The sequence below is a fragment of the Cygnus olor genome, chromosome 3 (genome assembly GCF_009769625.2).
Source record: "Cygnus olor isolate bCygOlo1 chromosome 3, bCygOlo1.pri.v2, whole genome shotgun sequence".
Classification (NCBI taxonomy): Eukaryota; Metazoa; Chordata; class Aves; order Anseriformes; family Anatidae; genus Cygnus; species Cygnus olor.
Window position 1 is genome coordinate 28362745 of NC_049171.1, and position 23737 is coordinate 28386481.

The 23737-nt window shown below is 37.7% G+C and overlaps 1 protein-coding gene across 1 annotated transcript in view; it reads right to left on the minus strand.

Annotated features, from left to right (window-relative positions):
• Positions 1-23737, minus strand: part of EYS (eyes shut homolog) — an 856207-nt gene that overhangs the window by 151196 nt on the left and 681274 nt on the right. Inside the window, exon 36 of the mRNA XM_040553008.1 lies at positions 8323-8487. Coding sequence (XP_040408942.1) covers positions 8323-8487 — 165 coding nt within the window. The remainder of the gene's footprint in view (positions 1-8322; positions 8488-23737) is intronic.

The following is a 23737-nucleotide window of genomic DNA, read 5'->3' on the forward strand; positions in this document are numbered from 1 at the left end:
TTTTCAATCATAACAGAGAAAATAAAAATTGTAAGAGAACATCTCTTCTTTCCTATAACCTCTGTAAAGACAATGGATAATTCAACTTTGCCAATTATTGACACATTTCAAACTTGATGAGATAAATAATGATCTACAAAACATCAGATATACCATGCTACTTGCAGAGTAGAACTACGAATAAAAAGATATTTATGAAAAAAAAAATTCAGTCTTTGTTCTCTTCCAGTAAACAGCAACTTTAAAACATCACTGGAAAATATTTTTTTAGATGATGGATAGCATATGCTTGATCTACTAAAAACAAAACAAAACAAAACAACCTTGACACCTACAAATGCATTTTTTCACGTTTTATGTATGTTTTTATATGTTTTATGTATTTTTTTTTAATATTTTGTCCTTTGAATTTAACTGTATTTACTTCTCATACTAAGACATGATTCCTGTTTAGGATTTTCATTCCCCTTTAAGACAAACTGTTAAGTGTTCATGTTTTGTTGTTGTTGTTGTTGTTTTTTTCCCCACTGTATTTTACTATATTTAACTGAAGTAAAAATGACTTAATAGCTAGGTCATAGAGTTGAATTTATTGTTTATTTGTTCAGCAATATTTGAGCATAAGATTACGATTTTCTTCCAGAATCATTAGGTTGTTTTGACGTAACTCAAACACATCACTTTCAGAGCAGAGATAATATGTTATGACTAAGCTATAACTTGAAGACTATGATTAATTTCCATTTAGTTATTTTTATAATGATCGGGGTCATATTTTGCTCTTAGTTTATCTATAGTAATTAAAGAAAAAGAAGTCTGTGCACTATGCATTTTCTCAAATTATACATACTCTCTGTTACATTCTGCAAACCTGGATGAAAAAAAAAAAAAAGATTTTTTTTCTTACAAAGACTCAAAATCAAGGACTTGATTCTCTCAAAATCTCTGAACTTCACAACTGATAATATGCAAACCTGGCGGCTGACTACTGGGAAAAGGGGTGTGAGAGAAACTATGCAAAGCAATGAGGCAACCTGCTGGTAGGGAACTGGGGAGGAACAAGGGAGGCAGATAGAAAAGGGTATGAAGGGAGAGGGTCATGTGTAAACTGGGGCCAGTCAGCATGCTTATCTGACTGAGCCCTACACCTGATCACTATAGTCTGTCCTCCTATCTTTCCATTAAATCCTTTCTTAACTATCCTTATGTGCACGCTTACTCTCTACCCCACATGTGTGAGTGCTGCAAGGACTAAATGCCAGCTACTGGGGGGCCGCCATGACTGGGTTTGGTGCTGGCTATAAGAGCCAGAGCAGGGGTGTAGGCACCCCCAGGCCTGTGGGCACAGCCTGCGTAGCCATCTGTGTTATGCTCTGTGTGCATCTGTGTGCGGGCGCATGTTTTTGTGTCTCTGGGATACAAGTTTAACTTCACTACTGGTTTAACCTGCAAACAGGAAAGCAACAGCCATGTCCTTTGGCTTGGGATGGAGACCCAGGGGTGGGTTCCAGAGGCTGGGCAGGAGGAGCTCCCAGGCCTGGAGATGCCAGACATGGCCATGGCTTATAACATCCCTTAACATTTTTATGCAGAAAGTTATAAAGAAAGTCTGTGTGTGGGACAGCTCCTTGCTGGAAAACCTACTAATTTGTAAAGAGAAAACTATAACTTTAATTTGGAGGACATAACAGAAAGAAATAGGTAATATTTTTTAGCAAAGAGAAGCAACAAATGTTTGCAATTACCTGATCATTTGCACTTGTTTAGTTTAAAGCAGGAACAATTCTCAACAAAAACCCTATCCTTTAGAGCAGCTTTCTAGCCAGCACAGGATTTATTCATTCTGTTAAAAATCCTGATAACCTACTAAAAGTAGACATTAGGCTTAGGCTTTTTTTGTATTCTAAATATGTGATTAACTCTGAAAGAGTTCAACTGGATTTTATGCCTTTGGCTTTTATGATTTCCCTCTACCCTGTTACCTTTCAAAATGTTTTGCACTATCACTGTTAAAAAGGTCACTGATTTTTAACTTTGGCATAACTGATATATACATATCCTGCATCATTTACCTTATCTTCTCCTCCCTTCGCACACATGCTGTTCCAGGCATTTCCCATTCTCAACAACAAACACATCTGTAAGTGATGTTGAATTCAGGCAGAAAGAAGTGGGAGAGGGTTTTGATTGTATATATTGACAACATGGCTTAAAAGAAAAAAAGTTACAGATAAATAGGCTTTCTTCTCTCAGTGACACCATGTGACCACTTACATTACCCACTACTGAAAACTTGGAAGAAGTTTTTTGTTATTCCTAGTAAAGTAAAAAATCTGGGACAGCTACCCCAGAGGTAGCATCACTCCTTGAAACCCTGGTGAGTGTTACTGCTTGAGCTTTAGTCTAGGGAGCACTGATGGGCCATGCTTATGGGTAACTAATAACATTCTTCACATGGTCTGCTAGGTAGTATAAGAACCTTGGAAAAAACAGTCCTTTAAATCTTTCTACAGTGAACACGAGGAGGCAGAGTGTCCCTCTGAAGAATTTTGTTCTGGCACTGTAAAAGAACATATATATTCTTGCATTCTTGCAGCATACAAGGTGGGAAGACTTCACAGGAAAAGCCCGAGTCTTCAGGAAGAAAAAAGAGTTCCAGGACCCATTTTCAGGAAACCTATTGTGGATTTAGGAAATCAGGAACCAACTAAGTAAAAAAATCTTTTGCGTAGTAGGGTTTACTCATCTTGATGTTAGTAAAAATTACGTGAGAGGATTGGGTCAAAGAAACCAGATCTCAGCAAACATTGTTTCACAGGAAACTGCAAACTGTAAGGCTGTTTTCATACGTCACTACAGTGGCAAGTGAGTGGCCACTGGTCTCAAATGGTTGCCTATCTACAGAAGAAATTTAAAATCCCAATAAGCTATGGGAGGAGGCTTTATTAGGTGAAAGTATATTTTGACATGGAGGAGGGATGCCATGAAATACTCTGCTTGAGAATGCCAGACTGAAGTAACAGATAATTAGACCATGACTGAGCTGCCTGCAAGGCCCATCTTTACTTTTAGGAGGATAAGTAGAATATGGGTAGATCTGGAGAAATCAGCTTTTGAGAGCACAGGAACATAATTTATGAGCACAACTTATGAAAAGGGAGCTGGTGTTCTTAAGGAATGCTATAACCATGGGCTGTGATATCTCAAATCCAACTGTCGGAAGTTACAGAATACCATATATACTAGAAAACAAACAATATGCCTTTGAAGGGATTGAGAAAAGCATTATGCTGACTCTGTTAGAAGTGAAAATGATGAAATAAAACTTTATAACTGTATCAGGCTTATTTTATGACCATTTGCTTTTTATTTCCCTTTATGGTTAAATATCACAATTTGCTTTGACTTGATGAAATTAAATCACGCAAACAAAATCAATGAGGAATGCAGTAAGAAGTTGCAAGAATGTATAGTATATCCAACAAAGAAATATTTCTCAAATGATGGTTAATCTTTATTGGCACAAATGTAATAATTCTGTATATTTTCAAACTTGCTGTCCTGACGCATTTAAAGAGAAATTTCCTCCCACCTTGCCAATGACAGAAAGGTAAGCTAACTGCAAAGAGTCCTACAATATTTTTAGTTCATTTATATGTCATTAAACACACGCTTTATTATTTAAAAAAAATAATTAAGGAAATCATCATTATTAAAAAAGTTAGTACAGTATTTAAATGGTTACTAATCACCTGATGGAGAAATAGATCTAAACTTATCACCGACCGGTAAAATCAGGTGTGTCTGTAAAATGAATGATCTAAAAGTGGACTAATTAAAAAAAAAAAAAAAGTGATTATTTTCTAGTACAATACACATGAAACAAAAAGATCACTGTGATTTTCTTCCTGTTTTTATAAATGCTTTTGTCAAAGAGGATTTTTGCCTAATGAATGTGTGAAATGTCATAATTATGGAGCTACTGCTAACATCAGTATATTAACAATACGGAAATGTCAGAAATGTTAACCTTTTTAATAATTTTTTTGTTCTTGTATCTAGTGAGTGCACTAGCCTCAAGAGGACTTTCTGCTGGTAGTTCATTTCTCAGCTATTTGATGGGAGCACAGCTTCAAAAAAGCAGCAGCAGAAGCAGGAGTTGTACTGCTTCTGAAGGAGCACAGCTGACAACAGCAGCTTCTCTTTTGAAGCTGTCAGAAAGGAAGAAGAAAGATGGAGCAAGGAGCAAAGAACAGGGATGAAGGGAGAACAGAGGGAGCATATGAACTCATGAAAGGTATTATGTTTATCTGACAGAACTACAGAAGATCTTGGTGCCTGCACAGAGAAAAAATAGATTACAAAGCTCTGGGTAACCTATACAGGATCAATTTTTCCTCTACAAATGCATAGAGTGTTAATACACATGCGAAAAAAAAATAAAAAATTGAGAGATATTTATTTACACATGAATATAATATTGTATTTTACGTTCAAGCAAAACTCAATAAGGATATTGATAAGGACACTCAAATTACCAGAGAAAAATAGAACAAAAAAAGAAAAAGCAAAAACAAGGGAAAGACACTGGTGACAAGGGGAAAGACACCACAGAAAAGAGGAGAAGAACAGTTTAAATGTAAAGCAAAGATATAATTAACATTAAATACAGTGCTAAAGTTCTACAGAATATGTAGGCCTCTCCTGCTTTATGTGTTTGGTTCAACAGCCAGAAGGAGATCCAGATTTTTTTTTAATCTTAGCAAAACCTAACCTTAGAAGAAAGCTTGATGGCCACTGAAAGAGTGGAATCCTGCAGGACAGGTAAAGCTCTGTTTTAGGAATAGCAAAGGGAACAGGAATGCAAGTTACTGCAAGCCAATGGGAAAAAAAAAAAAAAAAGTAAGAAAACTGTTAGAAATCACGTAAAAATAACCCCAAGTTCCTGGAGCTGTCCCAACTCTGTCAGAGTGTGACTGAACTCATTGCATCCTGACCCTGCCTCCTTCCCTCTGGGTGCATGAAGGCAGCTGTGACACAGGGCATGGAGGTCTCAGATGTGGGTAAGCGGAAAGCAAGGAAATGCATGGTCCTCCACTCATACTACTTTATCTTTCCAGTTCTAAAGAATGTGAAGTGGCCAAATACTGTTCTAAAAGAATCTTTGTAAACACCTCATAAATACTCTATTAACAATTTAACAAGGGAAGTATGAACTGATAGCTGAACAGCTATGAGGTTAGACCCATGATGAGTACACTATCTAGAAAATATCTTCTATCTTAAGACTAATAATTCAAGTCAGATAACCAAAATCAGATAAAATGTTTCAACTGTCTGAAATTATAGCCATTTTTATTTTATTTTTTATTGCAAGAATCTGGAAGGTAAAACTGGAATGCAAATTTGCAGATGACACTAAGCTGAGTGGTGCACTTGATATGACAGAAGGAAGGGATGCCATCTAAAGGGACCTGAAAAAGATTGAGAATTGGGTTGACATGAACCTAAAGAGGTTCAACAAGTCAAAGTGCAAGGTGCTGCACCTGGGCAATCCTGGTCATGAGTACACACTGGGTGAAGAAATCACTGAGAGCAGTCCTGCAGAGAAGGACTTGGGGGTTCTGGTGGATGAAAAGCTCGACATGAGCCAGCAGTGTGTGCTTGCAGCCTAGAAAGCCAACTGCGTCCTGGGCTGCATCAACAGAGTGGCCAGCAGATGCAGGGAGGTGATTGTCCCCCCTGTGAGGCCCCACCTGGAGTGCTGCATCCAGGTCTGGGGCCCCCAGCACAAGAAGGATGTGGGGCTGTTAGAGCGGGTCCAGAGGAGGGCCACAAAGATGATCAAGGGGCTAGAGCACCTCTCCTATGAAGAAAGGCTGAGAGAGCTGGGGATGTTCAGCCTACAGAAGAGAAGGCTCCAGGGTAATCTCACTCCAGCTTTTCAGTACCTAAAGGGGGCTTATAAAATAGATGGAGAATGATTCTTTGCTCAGTCTGATAATGACAGGACAAGGGGGAGTGAACTAAAAGAGGAGAGATTTAGATTAGAGGTTAGGAGAAAATTCTTCCCTCAGGGGGTGATGAGGCACTGGCACAGGTTGCCCAGAGAAGCTGTGGATGCCCCATCCCTGGAGGTGTTCAAGACCAGGTTGGATGGGGCCCTGGGCAACCTGATCTAGTGGGCGGCATCCCTGCCCATGGTTGGGGGGGGGTGTGGAACTAGGTGGTCTTTGAGTTTCCTTCCAACCTGAGCCATTCTATGATTCTATGATAAGAGGATGACAAAACATTTTTATAAGCTGATGAAAACCTTTAAAGGCCATTCCATCCACCATTGATATGACATTGTATTTCCATGCAGTCATAAACAAATGTTTTACAGTAACATACGTTACTGGAAAAGTTGAAGTATTGAATTTTTATTGAAGTATTGAACATTTATCGAATATAAGATTGAATATATTTTCAATGAAATATATAATATGCATATTCAATATAACACTGAATGTATATTCAATATACGTATTGAAGCATAGGAACAGTAAATTGAATAAATGCTGGGAAAAAATATACATAGGCTGAATGCAGTTGACATGCTCTGGAACCGTATAAGGAAGGCAAAACTAAGGCTGGCATACAGAAGGAAAAACATCCAGAATAACTACGGTGGGCGTGTTCCATGCAAGCCCATCTGACACAGACTCAAAGCTTTTTTTTTCATAGGATACCTACAATTCTGTGGTTCACCAAGCCAAGGACATTGAAACATCAAAACTTTTGTTAAAAAATATGATTGCTAAAATAGCAATTTCCATCAAAATCTGTGGGAGGACTTTTTGTGGTAAGGAGGAACTGTGGTAAAACTCCATCACTGCCACTTCCTCAGATTTTCCTTGGAGTCTTGCATTACATTAACAAAGAAAGAGATATAAATTATGAGGTGCACAGTATGTGTTACTTTTCCCTCTAAAAACACAATGAATGTTTTCAATATGATAATATTAAACTGGTTAAACAGTTTACTAGCTTAGATTTATGAGACCCACCTTGCTGCAACAAAAGTCTCAAAGTTTTATTCTTCTTCCTGATACTACTTGTCTTTTCTTTAAAATAAAAGACTTTTGGCCTAAAGGTACACCTGCCACTTCTGCAGAGTTTGTAGCCATGTATCTTAGGCAGCTGCAGCTATAACGTATAACAACTTGCGGTATTTTGAAAGTAAATAAACATATATGTCCAGTTTGGGGCTACAGTGTTTTACATCTAAAGAAAGTGTTATACAGACAATAATAAAAAGCATAATTAAATAACGTCACAAAGCTTTTAACCATGGCTTGTAAATATTTACATAGTGTAGGTGAATTCATGTGTATTACTTCCAGATGAACATACAAACAACAAAAAATAATTTGAAAAATTATATTAAATCAACACGACTTCTTAATGTAGACTAACCCAAAGAAACTGCAGTGAAGAGTGAATACTTCTACTGATTTTGTCTTTGTGGAGAAATATTAAATCTATCAGAAAGACTGTGCAAACACATTTTTCTATCCCTTCCTGTGTTCATGAAGAAATGAGCTCACTTTTCAGGAAGACACCATCTCACTGTCCAGGTTCTCCCTTTGGATAGAAGTTACAAGCTAAAATATATAATGAATTATTAAACTGGAAGGGAAACCTATTTTTCTTGGTGACTTGCAAGAAATATACTGTTTCGTAAATTCATGCTGTATACTGAGGAACGAATTACATAGGCAAGAAGCAACATTGTTATGTAGTATTAACAAGTATACTTCCAAGTCTGCAAGTATACTCTCTGGGGGCCACAAAACAATTCTCTGAAGTGTGAAATCACAGTAAATACTCTGAAATATGGCAAATTTGCAGAACTTATGATACTTCTGCAATCCAAAAAAAAAGCATTGGAATCAAAATCACAATTTTAACAAAAAGTGAGACTCAACCCAAGTATGGAGAATTTATTTCTCTGCAATAAATTGGTCGAAATTGCTTTAACATTTGTATTTTAGAGTTGTAACACATATTATTGGAGTCAAACGCTTACTGTGCTCTTTCTTGTCAGAAAGCAGCATTTTCAGTTATCAGTTGTGCTTTGCTCAGAGTCATATATCAAAGAACTTTCCAGAATAACACAAAGAACTACACTTCAAATTATATAACACATCTTGTATTAGAATACCAAAAGGCTCCTGCTGCATTTTAATGATTATTTTTTGCTGCTGATCTACACCAAAGTTATTAAGGACCTGAAGAAGTTAAAACTGATACTTAACGTCAAGTATCATTGGTACTCACTGTAAAGAATAGTGCCACTTAGAGCAGTTGTCTTCACTGTCAAGTACAGAGTCGTCAGATTGCTTGCTTCCTGCCCAGATGCAGTCCTGATCTCAGATACAGATGTTAGAGAAGGAAGTTCCAAATAAGAATTTCCAGTGAAAGATGGAAAAAACAGGGTTGTGTCTGCAACGAATAACAAAAAAGCTTTTTTCATTTTTTTTTACAAAAATAAAGTAGTAAAATACAATATAATCAGCAAAGCACATTTGAAAATACCCATTCTTTTGAATACCTTTGAACAGTGTAATCAACTCTATTATTTGCAAGGTACGTGCAAAACTGTATTTAATTTCAAACATTTGAGTTAAAAGACTAGAAGAGGAAGATGTTCTAGCATCTGCGTCTTACCAGAAGTGAAAAGACCATTATAGGAGGGACCACTGTCAGAAGACGCAATAAAGTTCAGAAGCTTGTGTCAAACATTTTCATCTTTATAGACGTCTATGCAGAATTTTTGTCCACTAACATACTTCTGAAGTGTTTTTGATTTATGATTATAGACGAAAATACAGTTTTTCTTTATTTTGAGGATGCTTTAACGTTTCTTGTTTGAAATTATGATGAGTGCTCTGTTGGGCAGTACATACATTTTTTCCACTAGACTACTCCTGTCTTCAAAATAAGCAATCACAAGTGAAAACTTTAAATATGAAGGCTTAACATCAGCAACTTTTATTGTATTAATTACCTTTGTTGTTACGTTTATTTTTTTTTCCTCTGTAGGTAAATACTGGTAAAAAATACCATCCAAGCTAGAAGAAATAGTTTAAACTGAGGTTAGACTGAGCGTCTTCCTGATAGTCAGGCAATGCTCCTTGAGAACTGTCCAAATTCATCATCACGGATATGAACAAGGAATGAGCAGTCTGAATAAGGTAATATATTGGTAAATAAATTTATAATTTATTTAACTAGAAATATATAATGAATTTGTAATTGATGATTACAGTTAGGCATGATTAGCACGTGGGTATTCTTATTCACTGCTATTGTTTAACCGCAGTAGACCACTAAGCACCACATAGGTGCTCGCTCAATCCCCCCATAGTGGCACATGGGAGAAAATTTGAAAGGTAAAAATGAGAAAACTTGTGGGTTGAGATAAAGACAGTTTAATAAGTAAATAAGTTTAATAAAAAGCTGCATGTGCAAGCAAAGCAAAATAAGGAATTCAGTCACTGCGTCCCATCGGCAGGCAGGTGTTCAGCCACTTCCAGGCTTCAAGCAAGCACAGCTTCAAGCAGGCTTCAAGCAAGCACATAACAGCTACTTGAGAAGAGTAACTCCATCACTCCGAACGTCCCCCCTCCTCCTTCTTTCCCCTCAGCTTTCACTGCTGAACACGCCACATGGTGTGGGACATCCCTTTGGTCCCCTCCCAGCTCCTGGTGCACCCCCAGGCTCCTCGCTGGCAGGGCAGCACAAGGAGCTGAAAAGTCCTTGGCTCTGTGTAAACACTGCTCTGCAACAACAAAAATATTGGTGTGTTATCAACAATATTTCATCAAAAATCCAAAACATAGCATGATATGAGCTACTCCATCCCGGCCAAAACCAGGACATTCATTCTGAATATTAATTTTTTGTTTGTTTCTCAAATGTGCCCACAGTTTGTTCTCTGCCATTTTTTACTGGACTTAAGAAGAAAGAAAAAAATGAAACTTGTCACGGTTAAACAAGCATGAGCTGAAAGGCATTCATATAGAAAAAAAAAAGGCAAATAGAAAGCAGGAAGAAAAGCAGAATGAAAGCAAGAAGTAGTTATGTTCCTAAGTGGTGAGTCTGAAAAGATTAGGATTCTTGGAGAAACTGAATAAGCAATGGGATGAAAAAATTTCCTTGGCGTGTGGGGAACAGGTCCAAGGCATTGCAAAGAATAGTAAGTCAGAAGCAGACCTATACTGTTAGGAGAAAGTCATTTGTCTAATTAAGTTTATATTTTCAAGGGAAACAGTATTATATATGGCTAATCCAGCACAGGACCACAAAGATGATGAAGTGACTGAAGCTTTTCTCATATGAAGGGTGGCTGAGAGAGGTGGGACTTCTGAAACTGGAGAAGAGAAGGCTCAGGAAGATCTCATCAATGTGTATAAATTTCTGATGGAAGGGGATGAAGAGGAGGAAGACAGGCTCTTTTCAGTAGTGCTCACTGACAGGACAAGATGTGATGGACAAAATCAAAAAACAGGAAATTCTGTCTGAACACATGGAAACACTTTTACTGTGAGGGTTGTCAAGTGCTGGAACAGGTTGCTCAGAGTGGTTGTCAGTTCTCCATCCTTTGACATATTCAAAACCCAGCTGGATGTGGTTGTGAGAAACCTGCTCTCGGTGACTCTGCTTGAACAGGAGGTTGGACTTGATGATATCAAGAGGCCCCTTACAACCTCAACATTTTGACAATTCTGTGATCTTTCACGGAGAGGCTCTGTGCAGAAAACGTTAATTCTTATTTTTTAAGTGCAGTGCCTTCAGAAACATTAGTGTAGTGTAATACTCACCATATAGTAACATACCATGCAGCTAAAGCTACTAAGTCTTTCGTTAGGCAGCTTTCAAAAATATTTAAATTTGAGGTTACCTCTCCACAATTTAGTTTCTATATTTAAATTAATATTTTGTGAAGTATCTTTCAGCTAGCTTTCCCCATCTACTAAAATCTAAAACATATTTTTCATGATGTAAAAATGATTCTGACCATATATATTTTTGAGAGGATCATGAAAGTAATGACTGAAGTTTGAAAAGTTTTAATGGACAATATTTTTCATGTAGTAAAGGAAGGAGATGTTTGAAATAGAGCTGTGTTCTTGTGTCTATTATAATTTGAACTTTTACATCTTCTGATTATTTTAACTATTTATTGTTCAACTTGTATTTACTTTATATTTTCTTTATATGACAATATTCTCCAAAATCTAAGGCTGCAGTCTGATGAACACTTCTTTACAACCACCCACCAATGTGCTTCCTCTTCTGCTGTGTCATTATGACTGCATATGCTCATGAAATTAATCAGATTAGGAAATTCATCCAAGTTAAAATAATCTTGAGCAGAAGGGATTTTTTTTTTTAAATCTGGATCACTACCCTGATCTGTTTTACCATGGATCCCCAAGATATTGGTACTGGCACAAGTAAGAGAACATAAAGAGCAGAAATGAAGAGCAAGGAATCAGGGGCTTACTCATTCAGTACTGCTACTGAACATGTTGTTATGGATTATGTCCTACAAGAGTGTGCACACTTCTGGCAACCCCACTTATGAATCACTTAGTGTTGTATTTTTATGCCCTATAAACTCTATCTAAAGCTTGCAACAAGAAAAATACGCTTTTTCTTCCATCATTAATGGTTCCAACAATGTGAAGTTTTAACCTTATGTTTTAAAAAGGCTGTAAAAAGGAAAAGGAGCCAAACATTAATAATATGTGTTTGCAGTGCTATATAAAACCTGATAGTTACTCTTATCAAGAAACCTGAAGGGGAAGGAGAGGAGGGGAGGGAGGACAGGATGTTCTGTCAGCCCTGAAAGTAAGGATGACTGCATCTGTCCTTTAGCTGGAATAGCTCCCTTCAAAAGGCGGACCTTCCACAAAGAGATGCAACTTCCCAGGCAGTCCGGCACCCTGAAACCAGAATTCTCTGCACTACTGAACAGTGAAGACAACTGAGAAAAATGTAATTTCAGCAGCAGTTGACTATAGCTAACAAAGCCATTCAGGACTAGGAGGATGCAGAATGCAACTGTACGTCAGCAAAGAGGTGAGAGGAGAGGAATTAGTCATCTCCTTGGATGAATGCCCTAAGCGGGAGAAAACTAGACAGCTTTCTGACTTTCTTTAAAGTGTGCATACCTCCTCCTGCTTTCATCTTCACACAAACCGAGACCGATTATCTGCAATGTAGATCAGAAGCAGGAATACAAGCTCCACAGGTGGCACAATGAAGCAAGGAAGCTACCAAAGGCTTCTTAAGCACAAGGTACCATGGAAAAGTTCCTGCCCAGCACTAGGAATCAAATCTGAAACACTCCATTTCAACAGAGCCAAAGAGGGCATAAGCTGAACAATAATAGGTTAATCATAGACATACTACTGATGCCAGCTATAATGTGCATGCTCTACCACAGCAGGAGAGCATTTTACACTGTTTCCGAGTTACTTTTACATATTTTACACGTACATATTTTACATGTACATATTTTAAGATGACTGCTGGTACTAAGTCATTTTGTGCTTCATTTATTTCACAGGTCAGGCTGAAAGAAGAAAGAGTTTATTCTCTCTACGGTCTCTTCTGGGACCACTACATAGCCATCTGTACATGGCCCCAAGGGACTGTTCCGCAGGGGCAGTTGTCTCCAAAGTGGGGCGCACACACCCCAGGGGGTGTGCAAGACAATCCACAGGGGTGCAGGAAAGAAAATATTATAACTTCAGTAGCACTTGTATGCAATTTACTAATAAATAAATTAATATACATATACTGGAAGGGTGTGCTCAAAAATAGTTTGGAGATCACTGCATTAGGGAAAAAATAAGGTCAATACGGACTCAGCAGCCACATACCCCACAGGAAGGAGAGGAGCATAGTGGAGCCACCAGCACAGCAGTTCTGGAGTATGGAGAAAGTCTGAAAAGGAATTGTGTTACGATTCTTTGACCTACGTTTAAGGGGTTACTATAGCTAAACGGTGACAAATGTGTCACTGTACCAACAGAGGATAGCAATGAAACCAATACATTACAACTTTTCAAAAACCACAAGGTTCTTTAGATTCAGAGTATGTCCATGTTTCAATAAGGAGAATGCCTTAATGAATTTTATTCCCCAAACTGTGTTTTAGGTTATCTAGCTGTCTGAAACCTACACCGATCATACTTAGGTCCCTGTGTGTGTTTGAGTTTCATCTTTAGATACTTAAATCCTTCAATAACCAGGAAGTGACATAATTCAATGTTGAAGAAAATGAATACAGAAATAAAAAAGAGAACTTCGTAAGTGGAAATAAAAATCAAGTACAAGTAACTCAACAGTTTTACAGGTCTCAGTTACACTGGAAGAAATGAAAATCTTCTAGTATTTTAGAGGTAAAAAAAAAAAAAAGAGACTGAATAATTCAAGATACAATACCTATAAAAATTCATAACAGACTACAGAGCTGTTTCTGGAATTCCCTGAATAGCACACAGTGCTAAAAATGATGTGTTAACAGTTTAACTGAAGGTTTGAATTTTCTACTGAAATAAATATGTTATCTGGCAGAGGACTGACTATAATTTTCATAACATAGTATAACAAGAAAAAGTTGGGAAAGCTTTAACAAGTTTCTGTTATCCTATTTGACTTTGCTTTAATTAGAAAATAAACAGGAGTAAAGGGAAGAATACACAGTTTCCCATTGCTAGTAAATTGGAATCAGTCTGTTTCCACTCATATCTCTGAATTCCATTTGTACTTTTGTGTGTGTGACAAGTTTGGCTTAGTACTGCATTCTATTTAAATAAAAAAAAAAAAAGAAAAAAAAAGACTTTAATCTTGAAGATAGTAAGAGCCAGTCAAGTGCACCAGCCATCATTAAGTAAATTCACATGAGAAATAAGTAACATTTTTAAAGTAAGAATGAGTATTAGTTAGGAAACAAATGAACAAACAAAACCAACAGCCAACAAAACCTTAGGAAGGGAAGTAGTTCATTCATCTCATGGTAGGAGGAATATGACCAAACATTTGGCCAAGTCGTCTACAACCAACGGGATAAATAACTGTACAGAAGGTCCTTGGTCATCACTGGTAAGGCAGAAAAATGTGTAATCCTAGGATGTGAACTCATTCCACCTTATAATAAACACCTAGAAAGGCCAGGTGAATGAGGACCTAAAACTACCAGTTGCTCTCCACTCACCCTAAAAGGACTTGAGGGTCAGCAGCTTAGCTGTAGACATGTACACAGGCAATATCTGAAGTTAGATGAACCAGACATACTCTTGATGACCATGCATCAGAAGCAGATGGCCTGCTGGAGGATATTCTTCAGGCAAAAGCAAGTGACTTAACACAGTAGTTCTGAGCTGAAATGTTAGATATGTGCACTAAACAAGATGTCAGAATGGTTAGGGGCTTAAACTCTGAATTTCTGATTTCTATTTTCCAATTACAGTGTTAAACATCCTACAAGAGAGATTGGAAGCTTACTGATAGATTCTTTGCTTCTTTTACATCACTGAAGGAATATAGAAAAAGCACAGATGATTTGTTTGCCAGGTAGTGCAGCAAACCTTTTCCACATTACCAAAACCAGAGGCATTTGAAGCAAGAAGTCAGGTTAGCAGCAATACCAAGGCGCTGATGAATACATGGCTTACTCTATCCATCTAAAGCTCACAGAATAGCTCAGAGAACCAAATATAACTACCTGATAGTAATGCATTCTTTTACCTCATGGTCACAGTGCAAAGAGAATCAAAGTGAAATAAATATGATTCAGATAATTCCTAGGGATAAGTCTGGTACATACAAAAACCTGACTTGGGTATATCATAAAACATCACACACATCTACAGAAAGAAATACAATAATCATTGGCTCAATGACTGTAACTTTAGGAATCTACACAATAATTGATTAGGCGAGTTCAGCTGTTTCCACACAATAAAATATGAAACAAAATAAATCCCACCCTCACTACTTTCATTCTTTCAGCAAAGGCCTTCTTTTTGTAGAAACTCAACTACATTACAAGGCAAAAAATCCTTATGGAATAAAACACACAAGTTTTTCCTTATCAGGGCAGCCTGGTGCCTTGTTGATAATGTTCTCTGCTGTCAACTGGGGGATCTAAATTCAGATCACTGACTTAATCTCTTGTTTTGCAGATTGCTAGGGGCTTCAAATAGCAAAAAGACAGTATATTTAATCATGAAGACTCAGAGGAAGCACTGAGAAACAATAGGTCAAATAAGCAATCCTTAAGAGCAGGACATCATTCCATTTTCATTGAAAGTGCCATACAGGTGTAGGAATACTAGATAAAAAGAGTTTAAAAAATCTGGGAAAATAAAACAGATGATGGCATTAAAAGTCTTCTGAATTTTCCTAGCAGCCTGGTAACATGCCTCTGAAAAGGTACAGTGAAACACAGAACGAAGTGTGGATGATCAAAAGGATAGTATGACTTCCAGAGTGAGAAACATATCAGGACTATGGAACGTGGATAAAACTTGCAAAGGAAAATGTGAATAAGAAATGACAATTCGGTGGCTTGTAATATAAAAGCTAAGGGCTCTTAATGACACTATCAGATCACAGACTTGAAAAACAAAAGGAAATGATTATTAACTTTTCCCAGAATGAATAGTTACCTTGGGCAATTTATGGCCACAGATGGTATGTGGATCAAAAGTATAAAAAGTAAATGATGAAAAAATGAGAAAAAGAGGGGAAAACAGACCTGTACATATAAACAAATGTATTTCCTGCAGCTCAGGAAATCCTCGTCTCAGATTCGTGGAAGCTTTTGTTCTTCGGAAAAAGTCACAGCTGCCTTGCTTCTCGTATCTCTTCCAATGAGTCTGTGACTCGTTTTGCTCAGAGACAGGATATTGAGGAAGCTGACCTACCAGCTTGATCCATCTGGTAGTTTATAGTGATTTGTTCTGTTTTCCACTTTGCTACTAAGATACATGACAGGAGACAAATTTATGCATGGTATTTAATATAAAGGAAATTAATAATTCCATAGTTATCTGAAACACAGTGATTGCTATTATCTAGTGCCTAGAGATCAAGTTAACCTCCTCTTTATGCAGCTGCGTTGTAATAAGTACCACCTGTGTAGATGAAACCAACATAAAGATTGATTTGGTTTTATTTCAGAAGAAAAATGAGACACTCACAGAATCATAGAATATCCTGTGTTGGAAAGGACCCACAAGGATCATTGAGTCCAACTCCTGGCTCCACACAGGAATACCCCCAAATCAGATCCTCTGTCTGAGAGCATTTTCCAAACACGTCTTGAACTCTGACAGGCTCGGTGCCATGACCCAGTGGTCATGACCCTGGGCAGCCTGTCCCAGTGCCCGAGCACCCTCTGGGTGCAGAACCTTTCCCTAACACCCAGCCTGACCCTCCCCTGTCCCAGCTCCATGCCATTCCCTTGGGTCCTGTCGCTGTCCCCAGCGAGCAGAGCTCAGTGCCTGCCCCTCTGCTCCCCTCGTGAGGGAGCTGCAGGCCGCCATGAGGCCTCCCCTCAGCCTGCTCTGCTCTGGGCTGAACAAACCAAGGGACCTCAGCCACTCCTCATACGTCTTCCCCTCTAGACCCTTCACCATCTTTGTTGCCCTCCTTTGGACACTCTAATAGTTCTATATCCTTACTGGATCAGCCAACTTTATTTGAGGCACCCAAAATTGGGGAATGATATGTTGATAGTTTTAGCATTCCTTAAATACTGAGCAGTTCAAGAGTTAGCTGCATGTCTGACAAAAGGAAATCATAATAAAGCAGTTCTATGCTCCTATGCTTTGGGAAACAAGGAGCCACAAGAAGAAGAAACTACCTTCAGATTTCTGTTTTGTGGATTTCATTTTTCTTCTTCAGACCTCATGTTTTAGAAGAGAAGAATCCCTTCTCTTTTTTTCCCTATATCCTTGCTATAAATCAGCAGTTATAACTGCATCGGTTTTCAGATGAGAAGTCAGTATTTTCAGACAACTCTTGTTCATCTGTAGCAGGAAGAAAATTACCTTCCTCACTTGTTCTTCTCTCACTGAAGTTTATTCATTTAGAGGCCACGAAGCATGCTCAACTGTCCAGCTGAAAGATGCAGCGTAATTATTAAATTCAGTTATGGCTATTTATGGATATTATATAGATATGTAAAGTAAGGCCAGATGTGTAAGTAAATGGAACAGATTGACATGATAAACAAAAAAGGAAAATAATTCATTCATATCCAGTTCAACAAGATTTTGTGAAAAAAAAAAAAGGAATGACAGTACTATCTAAATGAGAGAAGGTATAAATAACAGTCAATAAGAATAAATCCCTCAGGATCTATTTCCTGGTGCCTTTTCTGTTATTCTAGGATGGTAACATCTACAAGCATCTTGAAAATAAAAAGAACCTATTTTTTGTTAGTCCAAATCCACAAATGAAATTAGCATCATAGTACCTGTTTTTAGTACTTCTGAGAACAGCCTCATCATAAATCTTTTTCTTCTTGCTTAGCTTCACCTCCAAAACTTATTTTGTTTTTCAGAGCCTTCAATTTTGAAACAGAAAGAATGTTCCTAATTGATACTTCTACCTTATTAGGGTTATGTATTTTACCATCTACATTCAAAATGATGTGTAAATGTTAAATCTTTTCCTGAACTTAACGTAGAGGAAATTGGGAAACTAATACGTAATATTTTCTTCAAGCTCAACATATTTGACTGGAAATATGATCTAACTGCAAAAACACCAGAGTTTTATCTTTTTTTTTTTCCTTTTTTCTTTTTTTTGTAAAGAAGTTCTATCTGGAAGGGAGATAAGCCTCCTTTATATCTTCATGTATGCTTTTCAACCTTTCTCAATTACAGGAAGAATATCTAAGGTAGACTTTGAATATCACACCATAATTTACACTGGAGTTCTCATAATTAATTACTAGATCTGATGTTAGGAAGCTGGCTGCATTTAAGGTCACAATGACGCATATTACAGCAAATCCTAATGAAGCAAGGACTTGTACAAATCTTTTGAAGTTCACTCATTAATATATTTGTTCTGTAAAGTATCACAGAAGGTCTGCATGAACATTAGCTTTCACATTTTTGAATGAAGTCTAATGAGCTGGTAAAAGGAGCGAATGAAATAAAGTATTGGTCTTTGGGGGCGGGGGGGGGGGAAAGGCAGCTATCCCAAGTAATTCTAGAAGTTCAAGATTTTTGTGTCCTCAATGTAATGAAAACTGTTTGGTTGCTTAAATGCATGTGACCCAAAAGCTTAATTTCCTGTTGTTTTACAGTGAGTCTCAGTTAGACATGTACATATTTCATTTGTATGCCTGTAATTCTTATGTTTATCAAAATTTCAAGGCCATCTTTTTACTTTATGAGATACCAGTGTATTTTCAGTTACTCTAATTTTATTTCTGCCAGCTAATTTTATTCTTTGCAATGGTGCTTGAACACATAAACTAACATTCCTGTCCCAAAGGATCAGAGAGATACTTGATGAGTAATTGGCTATAAAAGATTAATTTGGATAATATTCAAACTTTCAGTGTGTGTCATATTTAGTCAGTTGAAGAGGAATCTTTCATCTGGATAACACGGAAGACAAATTTTTTATATGTTTGGCACCAGATAACTGATGATGAATACTATATGTTTTAAGCACACTAAATTTAACGTGCTCATATACATAATGCAGTTTAGATAATGCAACATTGTTTATACACCAAATTTTAGTAGGATTTTCCTATGATTATGTTATTATTTAGACCTGTAGATGCAGGCCTAAAAAGAGAAGACAGTGGTACAGGTCAGGACATAGCAATAGTAAATATGAAGATGGGATTTCAAAGGCAATTTCATAACTTACACTCTCATATACAGAACTAATTAGGAGGTTGGACAATAAAATCCACTGAGCTCTGTCTTGGGTTTATGTGCCACAGTTTTGGTATTGGGGGCCTCTGTGAGAGGCCCTCTGTGTACTCTGATGAGTACAGGGGTGGCCTCTGTGAGAAGAGAACAGAATTATAAAAATAAATGCTGTATTTTGGCAAGAGGATGCTAAAAACAGAAACACCAAGTTCATCAAGAAGTCCTTCTAACCTGTGAGTAAGCTCTCCTACTTCATAAACCTGGAACGTATTTACTTGATTCTACTTAATTATAGTGAGCCAGTGGATTGGTCGCAATGTTTTTGTTTGTTTAGGCCGACATCTTGTAGTTGTCCCTTGGACTTGGGTTTGGGGTGGGGGATATTTCAAGGTCTTTGGATTCAAATCCCAGAGTTATGACCTCATTCTGAAAAAGACTGCTTTGACTTCTGTGATAAGAACCTGAGATTAACCAGTGACAATGTCTGTAGGTGAGAATAAGCAAGGTTAGAAACAATTTGAATATAAATAATGTTAAATTCTGTTCCATCAAAATGTGAAGTCTTAAGAGGAATGAGAACCACAAAACGTAAATATGTAAGCAATTTCTGCTCCACTGCTCAATTATATTAATGCAGAAGTACTTTACCATGGCTTCTTTTGGGAATCATATCACTAATTCTAGAGTTTAGTGGAATAAAAAAAAAAATATATATCAGACCAAAAAGAATATTTAAGGGCTAAAATTTTTAATAAAATAAGGCAGATTAATCTTCAGTTAGCATTAGAGCAGGAATTAGAAAAAGGCATTTTTATGTTTTGACATTTTCCTTCGAGGATTTAAAAAGCAGAATAATTTTCTGCTTCTCTATAGTTTTGCTAATATAATGTATTTATTTTTAGCCTGATTTTTTGGATAGAAGAAAGCAAAAATATAAAATAGAGAAGTATCTATATAGACATCCTACCTATCTCCTTCTCTTATTTCCTAATATCAGCCACTGTGAAAATAGAATATATTAGTTGGAAAGTACCAAATTAGAAATACCATTTAAAAATAATGAAAATTTGTGCTAGACTGTATCTAACACAAAACCAGTTCAGTCACAGGTAATTGCAGGAGAATGCTACAATCATGTAAGCAAACATACCTGGATAAATCTAATGAGACAAATGAAAATTCGGAAATTCATAACCTTTCACACAATCTTTATTTTTTTTAGCAGCCTTATTCAGCCAAGACATGAAAGCAATGCCATGTCTGACATTATTGTAGATTGACATGAGTAGTTTTATTGCTATCATGGCTTTACCTGCCAGACCATCACTATCCCCTTCCAAAACATAACGTGTAAAAGTGCCAGATAAGACGGATGTTCAGCATTAGAGCTTTCAGCTCATCTTCATGCTTTTCCTACTGATTTGATGCTACAGTGATGTAGCAAACCTCTACTGAGGGTGTAGGTGTAACAGAGAGTAACTCTTCAATTTACCCGTACGCTGCTTGCTGTGGGGAGACAGTAACGTGGACTCTGTTAAAGCACAAGTGAGTGAGCAGTAGGGAAGAAAGATTCTTACTGTCTTGTCATAGCTGCTACATTTTGGGTTGGTGTAAATCCCTTCAGAGAAGGAAGAAACAAGGGGATGACTGCTTCCCTAAGGAACCACTGAGCAAGCTCCTTTTGGAGATGGAAGAAGCCTGCAGCATGACTGTAAACGCAGACATTCCCCATCTCTTTTCTCCTCTCCCTCTATTCAACCCACCCCAAAAGACCTGCCTAAATTTAGTTCACCTAGGCAATAGCTCTACCAGAGTTTCATCCAAATTTGGAAGTCACCCTTCTTGAACTTGTTTCCAACCCTTTTTATTTGTTTTGCAGTGCAGACCTGACCTTTATCTATAAAAAGAGTTGCTTAGTTCTAATGTAGTGTTTTATGTTCTAACGCAGGATGACTTTAGGCATGGAATCGTTTGGTGTTTTGGGATGTTCTTCCTTAAAGGAAACAGCATGTCATCTCCAGGTTGAAGCTTACTTGGGAAACTGCCAAGTGGCAACTCAAACCTAAAAGCTCTTATTCCAGAACCATTTCTGGAACAGTTTTCCAGTTACTGCAGAATGTCACATGCCTATTGAAGTGAAGCATTACACACCACCTAGCAATTTCATCCCTTTTGTTAAATGGTACAGAAATAAATCTTGTCACTGCTGTAAGCTTCTTTGCATTCATGTAAATAGGTTTACTCAAACAGGTTGCTAATGTGATTTACGGCATTAGTTTGTAAACATACATAGTTTAATGCGTAGCAAGGTGGTCAATGAAAGAAGAGAGATAATTTTATCCTATAGAAAAACATATATAGAAAAAAATTTCCTCTTCTCCCTAACCTTACTGTAGAACTCAAACATATTAGTTTCAAAATAAGCTAAACTACTGCTAATTCAAGTCCAGGTGGCCAAGCTATGCCACCACACTACAGTTCAGAAAACACAGTACATGAAATTGACACGAATGTTGGAAAGCATATGACAAACTCTTTCCCAGCGCTTGCCAACAATATTTAAGAAACACAGTCTTGTATACATGGATTTCTACAAAGGATCTCATGAGGAAAATAATCTTCTCCTCCACGCAACAAAACAAACACAGCAACATTTGTCATGGACTGAAATAATCCTTGCGCCTTAACACAATGCAAAAGAAAATCTCTAAAGCAGAGTATGTAAACAGTAACAGATCTCAAGAATGTCTGCCTTGATTAAAGAAAAAATACAGAAACTATTAAAATTTTGTTTGATGCTTTCTGAGGCAAGGAATTCAAACAAGATGTATGAAGGTTATGTGACAGTAAAAGCATAAAACATGTCCATGTTAGAGTTTCTCAATGAACCAGTACAAGTCCTTAAATTATTAATGTTGCAGTATGCTTTTGTTTGTTCAGTTCAGAAGGTAACTGCACCCGAGCTATTGGAAGCTGGTCTGCTCTAAAGACAAAAGCCAAATGCTACTGTGAAAGTAAAAGGGACCCACAATTTGTATGTCACAGTGCTCCAGCTGGTTCTCGCACTACGAGCACCTGCTCAGTCTACGCACACAATGCAGCAGTTCTCCTCGGAGACTGCACTGTACAAAGCAAAGCAAAAGATGCAAAGTTCTCTTTGGGTACTGGCAAATACTGAAATACAAATGACATATTTAACAGAAAAGTGTTTCAATAAAACCTCTTCTGAATTAGGTTGATTCCTAAGGAAACAGGTCCTCTTTTCATCCCAAGACCTGGTGCTGCTACAAACAAGCAAGCAGAACTCCATCAGAAGACCTTGTCAGTTATGCCAGTGCCACAGGACTGACTACACTGCACAGCTTTTAAGTACCGTGCCCAGATAATGTAGAGAAAAGACAGAAAGCTCAGTCATAGAAACCACATCCAGGCCCCCTGTATTGTGCTGTTGAACTGTTTAAAAAAACTTTTGTTCCTTATTTTTATTATTACTTCTTTTTAAGGGACAAATGTCTAAGCAAGTCTAATGCAAAAAAAAAAAAAAAAACCAAAAAAAAAGTAATTACTGATCACACAGGATACATATCATGAGTGATATCAATCTGTCTTAAAAAGAAGTAAATTTGTCAGTACTATCTATTTTAATATTTGTTGAACTAGAGAATCCATCTATGATATCTTATTTTCAATTACTTACACATGTTTAAATAGTGTGTTGCATTCTTTCATATTTTTTGAACTATTTCTTTCATTGATGTCATTGATTTTCTCATATAACGAGAAGACTTTCACCATGTTCTTAGGGCAAATGAAGTGATAATTCTAGCAGTTTTCCATTATAAGACCTGTTAAACAGCTAAGTAGTAATTACAAAAAATCAGCACTGGAAGGCTGATACTGAGCTCTTTGTGGCATATACTGAATCTAAACTGTTCCATTTAAAACCTTAATGTAATGTAAAGGCAAGACATTCTTCCCTTTAAGTCACTGATGAAAAAGATAGGAGGAAAGCAATTCTTCCTTTGTACTATTTAGGAAATGATATGTATTTTGGAAGTAAGGTCTAAGTAAATGGAGAGGGTATATGAGGAATGCATACATAAGAAATATAGATCTCCTTCTCCATGGTGTTGCCAAAATGCTCTTCCTCCTGTTAATACAAATATATGTGGACAGTCTGAGAAAAAAGAACACCAGAACTCTGCGGTGTTTTCACCCTGACAGGCAGCTCACCACTCTCTCACTCCCCTTCCTCAATACAACAGGGGGAGAAAATACGTTGGAAGAAAAGGCCCATGGGCTGAGAACGGGACAGGGAGATCCCTCACTAATTACCATCATGGGAAAAACAGATTAAGCATAAGAGAGATAAATGTTCTTTACTGCCTATTACTAACTGACTAAAGCAGTGAGAACTAAAAGGAAACCAAAAACTCCTTCACCCCGTCCACCCTCTTCTACCTCCTCCCCCTGAGCAGTGCAGGGGAATGGGGAATGGGGAATGGAGGCTGTGGTCAGTCCCTAACACTTTGTCTCCACTGCCCCTTCACGGTCACTCTCTGCCCCTGCTCCACGTGGGGTCCCTCCCACGGGATGCCGTCCTTCCCGAACTGAGCCTGCGCGGGCTGCCCACAGGCAGCAGCGCTTCAAGAACTGCTCCCACATGGCTCCGTACCACAGGGTCCATCCCCCAGGAGCAAACTGCTCCAGCACGGGTCCCCCACAGGCGGCAGCTCCCCCCAGACCCCCTGCTCCTGCGTGGGCTCCTC